This window comes from Neophocaena asiaeorientalis, unplaced genomic scaffold, assembly GCF_003031525.2.
Source record: "Neophocaena asiaeorientalis asiaeorientalis breed wild unplaced genomic scaffold, Neophocaena_asiaeorientalis_V1.1 scaffold265, whole genome shotgun sequence".
In the NCBI taxonomy this organism is placed as follows: domain Eukaryota; kingdom Metazoa; phylum Chordata; class Mammalia; order Artiodactyla; family Phocoenidae; genus Neophocaena; species Neophocaena asiaeorientalis.
The window spans coordinates 1,623,967-1,637,480 of record NW_020172172.1 but is presented as its reverse complement, the minus strand read 5'-3'; the positions used below and the strand labels follow the sequence as shown (position 1 = coordinate 1,637,480).

At 55.8% G+C, this 13,514-nt stretch overlaps 1 protein-coding gene across 1 annotated transcript in view; it reads right to left on the bottom strand.

Annotated features, from left to right (window-relative positions):
• Positions 1-22: 22 nt before the first annotated feature.
• The window catches only part of ACVR2B (activin A receptor type 2B), a gene marked incomplete at its 5' end in the record, with an annotated part of 29,360 nt that continues 15,868 nt past the window's right edge, over positions 23-13,514 (bottom strand). Inside the window, 10 exons of the mRNA XM_024756385.1 lie at positions 23-3,311; positions 4,884-5,014; positions 5,108-5,246; positions 5,882-5,996; positions 7,436-7,584; positions 7,910-8,053; positions 8,551-8,694; positions 8,778-8,929; positions 9,085-9,194; positions 9,502-9,709. Of these exons, the coding sequence (XP_024612153.1) occupies positions 3,117-3,311; positions 4,884-5,014; positions 5,108-5,246; positions 5,882-5,996; positions 7,436-7,584; positions 7,910-8,053; positions 8,551-8,694; positions 8,778-8,929; positions 9,085-9,194; positions 9,502-9,709 (1,487 nt within the window). The remainder of the gene's footprint in view (positions 3,312-4,883; positions 5,015-5,107; positions 5,247-5,881; positions 5,997-7,435; positions 7,585-7,909; positions 8,054-8,550; positions 8,695-8,777; positions 8,930-9,084; positions 9,195-9,501; positions 9,710-13,514) is intronic.

The window sequence follows — 13,514 nt, the reverse complement described above, 5'->3', positions numbered from 1 at the left end:
GGAAGGTAGCAGTGATCTGAGATCGCCGGAAGTGGAGGCTACAAGAAAACTTTGTGAAGAAGAGCACAGGCAGAGGCCCCCAACCCCATCGACACAAATCAGAGCTCTGGATGGCTGACTCCCCGGAGAAGAAGACATGACAGTAAACCTAACTTTATCAGAGGCGGAAGACCCACCCAGGCCCCAGCAGCATGCCCGGGAGAGCGATGCCCACCTTCTCCTGGCCACGAGCAGTCAGGGACACTCAGCCTAGCACACGGGGAAAGGGCCGCCGGAAGCCTTCTGCCCGGCCACACCACATGGGGCCATCTCTGGACACTTCATTCTGGTGCCAAGGCCCCAAAGGGAGTGACAGTGGCTGAGCACTGGGTCAGCAAAGAGGGAGCGTCCCCAGACAAAAGGCCTGCCCTGTCCGTCCTGCATCCTGCCCCGCAGGTCCCACAGCAGGGCCAAAATGTGCTCCCAGAAGAATCAAGCCAGCACACAAAAGAAAAACTGCCCAGAGGAAATCTAAAACCAAACAGAGGCTGGGGTTTAGTGTTCCACACGGGCTGGGATCAGGGATCTAATCATTCCTATGGTAAATTAGCTACATTTGTTACTGGTTTATTCTATTCGTTTCTTCTGAGGGTTGAAAAGTAGAGACTCCCAGCCCTGCCTAAGGAGAAAGCTGGAGAAATCAGATATGGCACTTTTCAATAAATATTTTAAAGCTTCTGAAAGACATAAGTGGAAAAGAAAAGCAACTGCTGTAAGGCCTGTTTTTCTGTTAAAAATTATTCCGAGGGAAGAAAAATACCACAGCAAAAAATAGCTTAAAAAGGAAAAGTCAGAAGACAAATAACTTACCAAAAAACAAAAACAAAAACCTGTCCCTGTGGCCACCTTGGCCAGCCCACATTTTGACCCATGAAGCAAAAACTGAGCTCTGAGAAGGAAGCAAACTCGTCTCCTACCACACCCCGTGCCCAAACACGCAGAGGAGGACACGGCCCAGGGGCCCAGAACCCCCGCGTGGCGGTGCACCGAGCCCTCACCACCAAGCCGTGCCGTCACAGACCGGCCCCGAGCAGTGTGGACCCAGAGGCCTACAGCTCAATTCCGCTATCACTGCTGCCGGTGTGCTTAAGAAATTAAGTCTCGAGTAAAATTACCTCACGTGGGTCTAAAGGCTACAGTTTCGCCAAGTTAAAGTGGGGTCACCTGTCATCCTGAACAGTGAGCAATCAAGTCGAGGGAAACACTTGAACTTCCAAATAACCCAGGAGGAGGCTCCCCCCTCCCCTTCTCATGCCAGTCAACCTCTCCCCATCGTCCACCAACTCGCCTACCCGCAAGGTGAAGAGATCCAGTTTTTAAATAAAATGGTCTAAAGAAACGGGAAGGAAAAGTCTTCACAAATAAGAGTGATGAATGCCCAGACTCGGCCCAGACGGCCAACCTGCTGTTGATGACAATTATTGACAAGGGGGCGTTATCAAAGAAAAATGGTAGCACTCCCTAGAAGACTCACAACTTTTCTTCTTTTTCTCTATTTCTTTTAAACTTTCTTGTCATAAAAGCCAACTTACATTAAAATATACTTACTACAAGACAACACAACTAATAAAATATATAATAAAACTTACACAAGTAGAAAATTCTGAGGTATTTCTGGTTTGAGGTGGTCTGTGGTCGTGAAGTTTTAATTCTCTTACTCTTCAAAATTTAAACCTCGGAAGCCACATAGCAAAGCGTGTATGTGTGGGTGTGTGTGTTTTGTTTTTTTAAAAAGTTTGCATGTTTCATAAATTAAAAAAATTCAAATGTTGAAACAGCAGCATTAGGAACATTCACTGACGAGAGCAAGGTTATGGCAAAACAGAGAAACTGTTTTTCGAATATGCACCTCTTTAAAGGGTCTGGAGAAAGCTGTGTTCACGAGCCACAGAAAGGGACAATAACGTCACCACACAGGGCAGAGCCAGCACTGCAGGACTCCGGGGGTCTCCAGAGGGGCAGGCCTTCTTGGCAGGCCCAACCCAGGAAACTCTCCCGCCCTGGCTGTGCAGAGCGCCCCCTGTGGCCATTTCCCTGAACTGCTCCAGGAGGAAGCAATGTACATATTTCAACTTTTCCTCATTAAAGATATTTACAGTATCATGTCTTATGAAGAATGTACTCACTAAACCGTGATGATTTATACCCTTACCTAACCTTAAAATCAGGGCAGAAAAAATGTTTTGTCCTATGCCCAAGCCCAAGTGAGTGGAAAAAACTGGTCAGGGCCAACAGATGGGTCAGAGTCACACCTGATTTCAGACTTTCTCCAAACCCTGCTCTTGCCGTTAACGCTTGGCCTCCACACACTCCTTCCCCTCGATTCCTGGTTACCTGAGAAGTAGTCTCATAGCAAAGGATGTTGCTCCGAATGTGCCCGGGTCCAGTGTAGCTCTGCACCAAACCCCACCCCCAGCTCTGTCCTCCCCGCCAACTCCGGTCCAAACCATCCTCACCCTCAGCCCAGTTTTTCCTCGGTCAGGACAACACCCGTTAATCCGTGAAAGACACATCTGCTGTTTCTTATACTCACTGTCTAAAAAGGGAGAAAAACACAGTAAAAGGCGGGGGGCTGGGGGGGGTGGAGGACGAGGGCAGAGGGAAACTCCTCTTTTGAGGAAGATGTGTTCTTATGTAACAGTCTTCAAAGGTTCCTCTAGGTAGAGTTTGCAGCATTAAGTTTCCTAAGACAGGAGATGGGTTTCTTTGTGTCACAGATTCTGAGACAACAAACAAAGAGAAAGAGGGAAAAATGAACCCCGAAGGGCGGGAGGTGGCCGAGGCTCTTCAGCACGGCGCTGGTTCTGCATTCACAGCTCAGCACCTCAACGCCTGCTGACGTGTCCGCTGTTTGCGATACAGTAGAGCAATGTGCTGGTAAAAACTGATCCAATCCAAAAAATAATATTAATAATAATAATAATAATTATTATAATAATAATAGAAGTCAAGGTAAAGTAGCAGCTGCATTTTGCGTGTTTGTTGGTGTTACAGGATTTCCAAAACAAAACACTACTTTGTTTTCTTCCTTTCCTCTTCAGATCCACTGAGTCTGGAGATCCACTCATGTCCTGGGCTTAGATGCTCGACTCCTTCGGGGGCAGGTCCACATTGGTGACGGAGGTCACCAGGGAGACAAGACAGTCCGAGGTAGTGCCATTGACAGACCTCCGGATCAGGGACACCCGCTCCTCCACACAGCCCGCGGACAGACGAGCTTCTGCGTCGTGGTCCCAGCACTCCTCGATGGTCACGCAGAGCTGGGCCAGGCCCTGCACACCAGCGGGAGAGAGGAAACAGATGCCCTTGCCGGTGGCCCTCACTGAGGACAAGCAAACCTGACGATGTTCCTGAGGACCAGGGAGAGCCACGAGCCCACCTGCAGGGGTCTGAAGGAGACTCCCCTTCCGACAGTCACCAGCCTGAGGCCACGGGCCTCCTCCACAGCGCTGACGAAGGATCCACTGAACCTCAACGTGGGAAGCAGGGCAACCCAGGGCCCTCCGGGGGCAGACATGGCTGCTGCCGCGGAGCAGTGATATTCAAAGGAAATCTTATTACGCCAAGCCCAAACCACATAAGGGCCCAAAGTGCAGTCACAGTGGGAAAAGAGGAAGGCTTCATCCCACCCTGTCCCCCATAGCCCTGGACACCTCCCCAGAGTCCAGGGAACGTGGAGTGACACCCTGTGCTGGAACCAACTGTGTGCAGCTGGGAAAGGCAGGAGAATGGGCAAAATGCCCACGCCCAGGAGCAATCCGGCCTGCTCAGCATCAGGACACACTCAGACCTCTCTGGATCTGCTCCTCATCAGGAAACTGGACTGGCAACCCCAGTTTCTCTGCCCTGGGAGACTGAGGAGGTCTGAGGCAGAAGGTAAGTTCCTGGCCCAGCTTCCCTCTCCTGATGCCTAAGATTTTTTCCATTTGCGACTCTGGGCTCCAGGGAGCAGCATGGCAGCTGAACTTGGCCTCCACAGCTCGACCCCAGACCATATGGTGAGAGCGCTAGCTCCCACTGGCCCCAAGGATGTCCCTCTTCTGAATTAACCCTGGGGTAGCAGGGGGAAGGACTCAATGAAGCTGGAGGCAAATAACCTTCCAAGAAAGATAATGATTTACATAGCTGGGGTCTTTTTTTTTTTTTTTTTTGCGGTACGCGGGCCTCTTGCTGTTGGGGCCTCTCCCGTTGCGGAGCACAGGCTCCGGACGTGCAGGCTCAGCGGCCATGGCTCACGGGCCCAGCCGCTCCGCGGCATGTGGGATCTTCCCGGACCGGGGCACGAACCCGTGTCCCCTGCATCGGCAGGCGGACTCAACCACTGCGCCACCAGGGAAGCCCATAGCTGGGGTCTTTTGTATGGTATCTCCAGACTGGAGGGGCCCAGATGCCACAGAGCTAAGCCATATTAAGCACTTATGTGATAGGTGTCCTGCCTGGGGATGTACAGTAACCCCTTCAATCTATTACTACCCTGAGGAGACAAAGGCTCAGAGACATAAAGCAATTTGCCGGAAGTTACCCAGCTACTGACCGGCAGATCCAGGATTCCAACCAACATGTGTCAGGCCCAGGGCCAGTGGGCTCCACTGCACCAGTGCTCCACGGGGCAACCAGGGCTCTGACGGAGCTGTCAGACCCCATCGCTCTCTGTGGCCAAAACCAGAGCCGCCTCCCTGCAGAGCACTAACCTCCCCAGACGCTCCCCTGGTGGAAGGGAGGCACTGCATCAAGTGGCCTCTGACCAGGCAGGGGCGGAGGGGCTGTCCCGCTGCCTGAGGCCCCTCTCTCTGACCCTGCCACACATGGGAGGGGCTGCCCTCTCTGCCCCCCAGGCCCCTCACCGGGTGTTTCAGCCAGTGATCCTTGATGGCAGGCCGCATCTTCTTGTGCACGACCACCTCCTGCAGCTCCTCCAGTGACGGGTGCTGGCCAATCTCTTCCTCAAAAGGCAGCATGTACTCATCCACAGGTCCTGGGGGTGGAGAGAGAGCCCGGCGGGGTCACCCTAACGCCCAGCCACACACCCCCACACACCCAGAATGCTCAGGGCTCCCGTCCCGCTCACCATCGGCAGCTTTGCAGCGGGACACGAGCTCCCACAGCACCAGGCCCATGGCATACATGTCGATGCGCAAAAAGGCGTCTCTCTGGAAGTTGATGGCTCCCTCGAGCACCTCAGGGGCCATGTACCGCCGTGTGCCCACCTGCACGGGGACAGGGGAGGGTCTGCGGTCACCAGCCACGCACAAATGCACTCACAGCTGGACACAGGAGCTACAGCCGTGTGCACAGCAGGGCCATCAACAATGACGGCTGTCCCTGACGCACCACATCCCCGGGGGGCCCCGGGGTCATGAAGTAATGACGACTGTAAAGTGTCATTCGAGACAGCAGTAATCTTCCATGAACTGCTGCCTCCATCAGCACCACGAGGGGCTACACAGATGATGTGTACCTCACTGAGACACACGCCAAAAGCAGAAGGGGGAGAATACTTAAAAACAGTAATAGCCTTTGTTTTAGGATGATTTGCTTAGGCTTAACCTTAGGTTACCTTTTCTAGGTTTCTGGTTTGGATTCTTAGTATACTCTTATTTATCTTATTTTTATCTTGTTTAATAATTACAACTGAAAGAGGAAGGGAAATCTGTTTCTCACTGGCTGGCCTGGGAAACCACACCACCCGCCAGGCCTCGCTCTCCCCACGGGTGAAATGAGAGCATTGCTCCTGGAGTTCTCAGAGAGCTCTGAGCTCGCGGGGCAACCCCTGCTCCCTGCCAGCTGGGGGGGGCAGCGTCCACCCGTGCCCCCACGTCGCGCACCCCCTGAGGCTCGTCACCTGCCCATGAGTGTCCCCCGGAGGTTTCCCTGGCTCAAACCGAACAGCCAGGCCAAAGTCAGCCAGCACGGCCGTGAGGTCACTCTTCAGCAATACATTCTTGCTCTTAAAGTCCCTGTGGAGACAATGGACTGAGACAGAGTCGAACATGTGGTCCAACTGACCCTCCTCCTGGCTTCCCACCTTGATTCCCAGAGACCCCGGCCCAGGCCATCCCACCCGTGGGGAGCAGGGTCTGCGTCAGGGTGGAGTTCCATGAAGCCACACGGACAGGCAGCTTTAGGACGCCTCCCTCCACTGGTGTGAGAGTCCAGAACTGCACTCCCGCCAGAGCGGCAACACTTATCCCAGCCCGGTGCCCAGCATCGAAGGCCAGCCCTCACATTCTCAGAGGGCTTGAGGAGGGGGTATAGCAGCCAGGGATGTGAGTTTTCTGGGAAGAATTTACACTATTTGGGACGTGAGTGAAAAGAGAAGTTTCAGTGAACTGGCCTGGGTTCCGAGCAGGCCCCCGAGGCTCGAGCCGCTACGGGAGCAGCGGAGCAGGTGCTGAGGTTGCGTTCAGCCTGGCCCCTCCCTAGCAGGTCCTCAATCTCCCCGCGCCTGTCTCAGCCTTGCTGTGAGGGCTAAACCGATGGACGAATGTTTAGGGCCACCCCTGGCACACTTACTATGCACTACCGTTAGGTGGAACCATATGGAAGAGTCGACATTCAACCGTTTTTGACCTACAACAACGGCAATTTCATACAGTCAACCTCCTATGTCATTAATGTTATTACCATCGGGGCCCTTCAGCTTTGAACCCTGGAATTCGAGGCTCACTCCCTACCTCACAGCCACAGAACCACACTACACTAGGTCTACTTCTCTGCGCCACTGTTCCTTCACCTGTAAGACAGGCAGAGAAAAACAGTACCTATCTCACAGGGCAGTAATGAGGCTGAAATGACTTGGTGTTTCTAAGTGCTTAGAGCAGTGCCTGCCACTGTGGTGAGGAGGTGGCACAGTGGCTCTCAAAGCACCATCCAAGGACCCCAGTGAATCCCTGGGACTGTTTCAGGGGATCTGCAAGGTCAGCATTCTTTTCATAATAATCCATTAGTTGCCTTTTTTTAAGCTCATTCTCCCAAGAGTATAGAGTTTTCCAGAGGCTACACACACATGTCATCACTCTGACAGTTAATGGAATACGTGTGCTCTAATACAGCAAATATCAACAGACATAACCCACAGGAGTGTAAAGGGATCCTAACCAAAAAGTTTGAGACCTGCTAAATCAACTCTCCAAAGTTAGTCAGCAGTCGGCACTTCCTCCTGCGGCCACTGGAGGGAACCAGAGAACTGACTTGTGAGGCCACAGCCTGCAGGGGACGCAGGCAGAAGGCAGGGGAAGAGTCAGGTGGGCACAGGGTTTTGTGCGGTTGCCCCTGACACACCACAGAGCAGCTAACCACGTCTATGAAACTGAGACCCCCAGGCCCTGCTCTCACCCTCCAAACCTCTCTGCAGCTCCAGGTCAAGCGCAGAGAGGGCAACTGCTAACCCAGGTACCTGTGGGCAATAGACGGTTTGTGGCCCTCGCCACGGCACCAGGGCACATCCTCGTGTAGGTATGAGAGGCCTCTTGACATTGTCTCTGCCACGTGACACAGTTCATTCCAGGTGATGATGTTCCCCTTGAGGTAATCCGTGAGGGAGCCCTAGAGGGAACAGCACAGACTCTGGGCACAGGAGGACAGGATCCAGCCCGGCCCCGGGAGGGCCATCTCCATGGACCGTTGGCCGGGTTTCCCACCCCCGACCCCCAGATGCTGGAACTCATGAGGCCAGGAGGGGCTGGGACGGGGGAGCCGTCAGAGAGTGGTAATCATGAAGTCACTACTCCCATTCGTAAGAACTGGTCCCAGGGCGAGGGCTTCTTATCGCAGACCCTCATGCCCACACCCAGGACGGGCGACCGCAGGGGAAGGCCGGTGGGGCCCACGGTCACCTCCCATGGGAGCAGGGTCCACGGGGTGTGCTCACCTTGTCATGGAAGGCCGTGATGAGCCACAGCTCCACCTCCAGGTTTGAGCCTCGCTTCTCGGCGGCAATGAACTGCAGCAGGTTCTCATGCTTCATGCCAGGTGTGCTGAAGATCTCCCGCTCACTCTGCCATGACTGCTTGTCCTGAGGCAGGGATGCGGCTGAACCTCACCACAGCCATGCCACCCTGCAGCTTCCCACTAACCCCAACCTCAGCCTCTGTAAGGGAGGTGGAGCAGGACTGAGCCAGGCCCAGGACCCCAGACCAACAGTGACCCCTGAGATCACCAAGGCCAGCACCTGATTTACAAAGGGGGCCACTGAGGTCCAGAGACAGAAGTGAGGAGCCCAGGACCACCCAATCAGTGAGAAGCAGAGCAGGTCTGGCTTTGCCAAGTGTCCCAGGCAACTGCTCGGGGTAGCCTGGTGTCTAGGGCCCCTAAGCAGAACCTGATGGCAAAACAAAACCCTGAAAACCAGACTGGATTGAGGTTTTGCAAATCAAAGTTTTGCGAAGCCCTACCCTAGGCCCACGGTGAACGTCACCACCCCCAATGGGGCCCACTCCTCTCTCATCCCAGCTGTACAGGACGTGGACTGCCCTGGGGCAGAGAGCTTGGGACCCGCAGGCACACACTCACCTGGAGTGGGAAGATCTTGACAGCCACGAAGTCATTCATGAGCTGTGCCTTCCAAACACAGCCAAAGCGCCCCCGAGCCTTGATCTCCAGCAGCTGCAGTGGCTTCAGGCCCACCAGAGGGGATGGGGGTGGAGGTCCAGGATCCTGGGGGGAATCGAGGGCTTAATAGGATCTGGCTTGGCCTCCCCACCTCTACCCTGCCCGGCCCCAAGCCGACCCCATCTCACCTCATGGATGTCCACGTGGCCATAGGGGGGCTTGCGATGCCGGTACATCCAGAAGGCCAGCAGGACAATGAGGGAGAGGCCCCCGATGGGCAGCAGCGAGTAGGCCAGCACAGTGAGCAGGGTAGGGGCTGTCGGGGGTGGCTCGTACGTGACTGGGGGACACACGGAGCCCGGTGTCACACAGCCCGCCTACCCGCAACACCTCCAGGGCCAGACCAAAGAGCCCTGTGGCTACTCCCCACCCCACGGAGGAGCTGAGCATTCGGTGGGGGGCCCAGGCCGGCCCACATCGCTCCCCTCCCCTCACCTTCCGGGCCACCCGCCTCGGGCAGGTGGGTGAAGCGCTCGTTGCAGAAGTTGCCTTCGCAGCAGCAGAAGTACACCTGGGGGTTCTCCTCGGTGGCCACGCACTCCTGCCTGGAGGAAGTTTCCCATCCGCTCCTCAGGTGAGGGACAGCCTCCCCGGGGCGGCCCAGCCAAACCCCTCCCCACAAAGAACCCCACAGGGAACCAGGCAGGGGGCAGGGGGAGTGTGAGCCCACTTCTCCTAAAGTGGGACCCAGGGTCAGGAGGGACAACAGAGGGTGGACACGCACCCAGAGCCCTCCTGGGGACCTCGCAACAGGGGCAGGGACCCAGCACCAGCCCTGCTCGCCAAGGCTGCCACGAGAGCCCGTGTGTCCCCGCCTCGGCTCCAGACACCCAGCCCCAGGGGCACTGGCACCTGTCGTAGCAGTTGAAATCGTCCAGCCAGCAGCCCTTCTTGACGAGCTCGATGGTGCCTGAGCTGTTGCGCCAGGAGGCGTAGCAGTGCAGCCGCTTGTCCTGCTCGCCCTCGCAGCGCTCCAGGCCGCTCTGGTTGGTGCGCTCTAGCTCCCAGTTGGCGTTGTAGTAGATGCACTCCCGCGTCTCGGCCTCCCCACGACCGGAACCTGTGCCCGGGGGAGAGAGCTGCTGCCAAGTAGCCCCAGGCCCACGAGGGAGGCAGGGGGCCAGACTGACAGCCAGATGCACAGTGGGGGGCTCCTGGGTGGGAAGGGGGCTGCTTCCCTGCAGCAGCAGCAATGAATGGAGGGGCCCTCAAAACCCCAGGGCACGGTCAGAATCACTGTGTCATCTGGGTAGGGCGGGAGGGTGGTGCTAAAAATACATATCCCTGGGATGTCCCTGGTGGCTCAGTGGCTAAGACTCTGCGCTCCCAGTGCAGGGGGCCCTGGTTCGATCCCTGGTCAGGGAACAAGATCCCACATGCATGCAGCAACCAAGAGTTCACATGCCACAACTAAGGAGCCCACGTGCTGCAACTAAGGAGCCTGCCTGCCGCAACTAAGACCCTGCCCAACCAAATAATTTTTTTTAAAGAATGCATATTCCTGGGCCCTGCCCAGACCCATCCATTTGGAGTGGGGGCAGGATCTACGTTTTTTTTTTTTTAATTTTATTCATTTAATTTATTTATTTGGTTGTGCCAGGTCTTAGTTGCGGCAGGCAGCCTCCTTAGCTGTGGCATGAGAACTCTTAGTTGTGGCATGCATGTGGGATCTAGTTCCCTGACCAAGGATCGAACCTGGGCCCCCTGCATTGGGAGCATGGAGTCTTAACCACTGCGCCACTAGGGGAATCCTTGGATTGGTTTTTAACCAACCCCCTCTGTCTTGGGTGGTTCTGATGCAGACCTCAGGGACCACGTCTGAGAAACTAGAAGGGCAGGTTCCTGCCACTGTCTCTGCCTTGTCTCAGAGCAGCTCCACTAGTGAGAAACAGGGCTGAGGGGATGGGGTGGATCTCGGAGACCAAAGGCTAAGTGAGCACCAGCCGCAGGGCCTAGGCTGGTGCCGACAATGCCCACAGGCTCCCGCCCACCTGCAGCAGCATTCGGTGGCTGTGCTCTGCAAAGTCCCCAGTCCAGAGGGCTCAGGGGGCCCACTGCATCCATAGCAGCAATTCTAGTAGGGGTCCTGGGAGACTTGACCTGTGGGGCAGACCCCCAAGCTGGGCTTCTGGGCTTAGCACAAGTTATCACCTCTGGCTGCAAGATGCTCACAACTTTCTCCTTTATATTTTGGCTCTTTTCTCTCTACTTCCACAGGCCTTTGTGCTTCCTCCATCACCTAATTTATCACCCTTGACTAATTGCCTGTTGTTGTTTAAAGGATTATTTCAGACATTCAAGAAGTATAGAAATAATGTAACCAAAGATAACTCCCCAGAGAAAATAACATAATGAACACTCATGTAAGAAACAAAACAGGGACTTCGCTGGTGGTGCAGTGGTTGGGAATCCGCCTGCCAATGCAGGGAACACGGGTTTGATCGCTGGTCGGGGAAGATCCCACATGCTGCTGAGCAACTAAGCCTGTGCGCCACAACTACTGAGCCTGCGCTCTAGAGCCCGCAAGCCACAAGTGCTGAGCCTGCGTGCCACAGCTGCTGAAGCCTGTGCACCTGGGGACCATGCTCTCCAACGGGAGAGACCACCGTGATGAGAAGCCCGCACAGCACAACGAAGAGTGGCCCCTGCTCGCCGCAGCTAGAGAGAGCCCACACACAGCAACGAAGACCCAACACAGACAAAAATTTAGAAAAGAAATAATTTTTTAAAAAAGAAAGAGACAAATCATTACAAATGTGCTTGACAACTGCTTTTTAAATGTCAGGCTTCCCCCACAGGACTGCAAAGCTGATGCTTTAACTGCAGAAGCCTTGACTGTCTTGAGTACTAGAACCAGTTCCAGACACAGACCGGATAGATGGATGGATGTATGGAAGGAAGGACGGACCAACGATCAGACAGAAGGACAGAGTTATCTCCTGGCTACAGCACGATTCTGAAGGGAGGGGAAAACAGGAGGGGTGGCCTCAGCCTGCAGCCCAAGCCCTAGGTCCTCAGGGGAGCTTCCATCTCCACTCTGACAACAAGCCCCCACCCCCTGTATAAGGCAAGGAGCCGGAACAAGAGAGGCCAGCAGACATCAGGAATGGCCCAAGGCTGGCCCAGCTCCTCTCTCCAAGCTGCTGGTCAGGCAGAGACCCCTCTGGCCACTACCGTGTGGCCAGGACCCAGGTGGTCAGGATGACACTGGACCGCCACCTGACAAGATCCTCCTACAGACCAACTGGAAACAAAAGGTGCCCATGACCCCATTCAAGTCCTGGTTCTGATGCTTACTGGCAAGTGATCCAGCCACCCCGTGCCTCCATTTCCCCACTCATGAAAAGGGGATAACAGAACCTACTTCCTTGGCTGTTCCAAGAGCGAGATGAGTTAATGCATTTTAATGCTGGTTAGCACAATGCCTGGCACATTGGCTGTTACATTAGAGCCTGACACGCCCTGCTGCCTATGCCATTTCATCACAGCACAAGCTCCCTGCCCTGTCAGGCTGGAAGTGTGCATACCCAACCTGAGAGAGCTTTGCATTCAGAGCCCCAGGGGGACCAGGGGAGACTGGGAGACTCCATGCCCCCCTCACCACACCCAGGCTCTGCTGCCAGCTGGAGAGGGATTCCCCCTCCTCCCCGGCACTCCGCTTCTGCACACACTCAGCTATTTATAGCCTCTGGCACCACTCCAACCACAAGGCTGCCTCCGCCTTTTAACAGACACAGGGTTCCTGCCCACACTCACAGAGCCCGGGCCCCCTGCAGAGGAGGCTCCCCGATCCCAGCCCGCTCACCCATCCCTCTCACATGCTGCCTCAGAGCCCCGTGGGGAACCTCCCCCCAGACGCCTGGGCAAGGGGCTCACTCTACCCCTGAGCACCAGCCAACCCAACCGGTAGCCTCCAAAGGAAGCAGGTATACAAGCGTCAGTGTCCCCAGCAGGCAGTCCTTACGTTCCAAGGGGCCTACACCTCGGCAGGAAGATGCCCCCAGTGCTCCCCTAGCCCCCAGTCCAGGGAGAACAGAGAAACCCCGCTCCTGGACACGCACCACCACCAAAAGAAAGAATATATGCAGATTCTACTCAGAACCCACATTCCAGGAGCGGGATGAACCTAAATGATGGGCTTTGACACTTGAGGTCTATTTCCCAGGCCAGCTGACTTTGGATGTACCCGACTTGCACTGGGGAGACAAGGGGAAAATCCAGTAGGCAGAGGAAGAGGGATGAAGAGGTGAGGCAGAGCCTTGGTGGGAGGGTTTGGAGCTAGAGGGGCCACGCCTCCCCTGGGGTCCCCCGAGCTCTGGCCTCGGGGTGCATCTAGCTCAGCCAACAACTCCCAGAGGTAGCGCAGACCCCAGTAGCCAGTGGGCCACTGCACCCTGCCCCTGGCTCCTGGAGGCCCCTCGGCAGCCCCCGCCTCCCTGTGGGCGCAGCCCACCTACACTGTAGAGTGGTGAGAATGCGATGCCAGCCGCCACCACGTCCACCTCAGGCCCCTTGCACCAGTGCACCCCCCCCAGGAGCCGCCACGCCCGAGGGGGGCCGCACCAGGCGAGCCTAGCCTTCTCCCTCATGGTCCAGCCTCCAGGTCTGCCCAGAGAGGAGGGGCAGCCCCCACACACACACAGTGGCCAGGCTTTCTTCCCGGGAGGCCCTGCTTCAGGCTCCCCAGCCCTGCCCCCCCCCAGGGGGCCCTGCCACCAGCTGAGCACCTGCTGTCCCCGCAGGTTCCTCCAGAGGAGCCGAGGGTCCTGAAGGTGAGGGTTCCCTGCCAGTGTCTGTATCCAAGTTTATGACTCCACTTCCCCCAATCCACACAGGAGCATCTTCACCATCTTCCCAAGACCTGA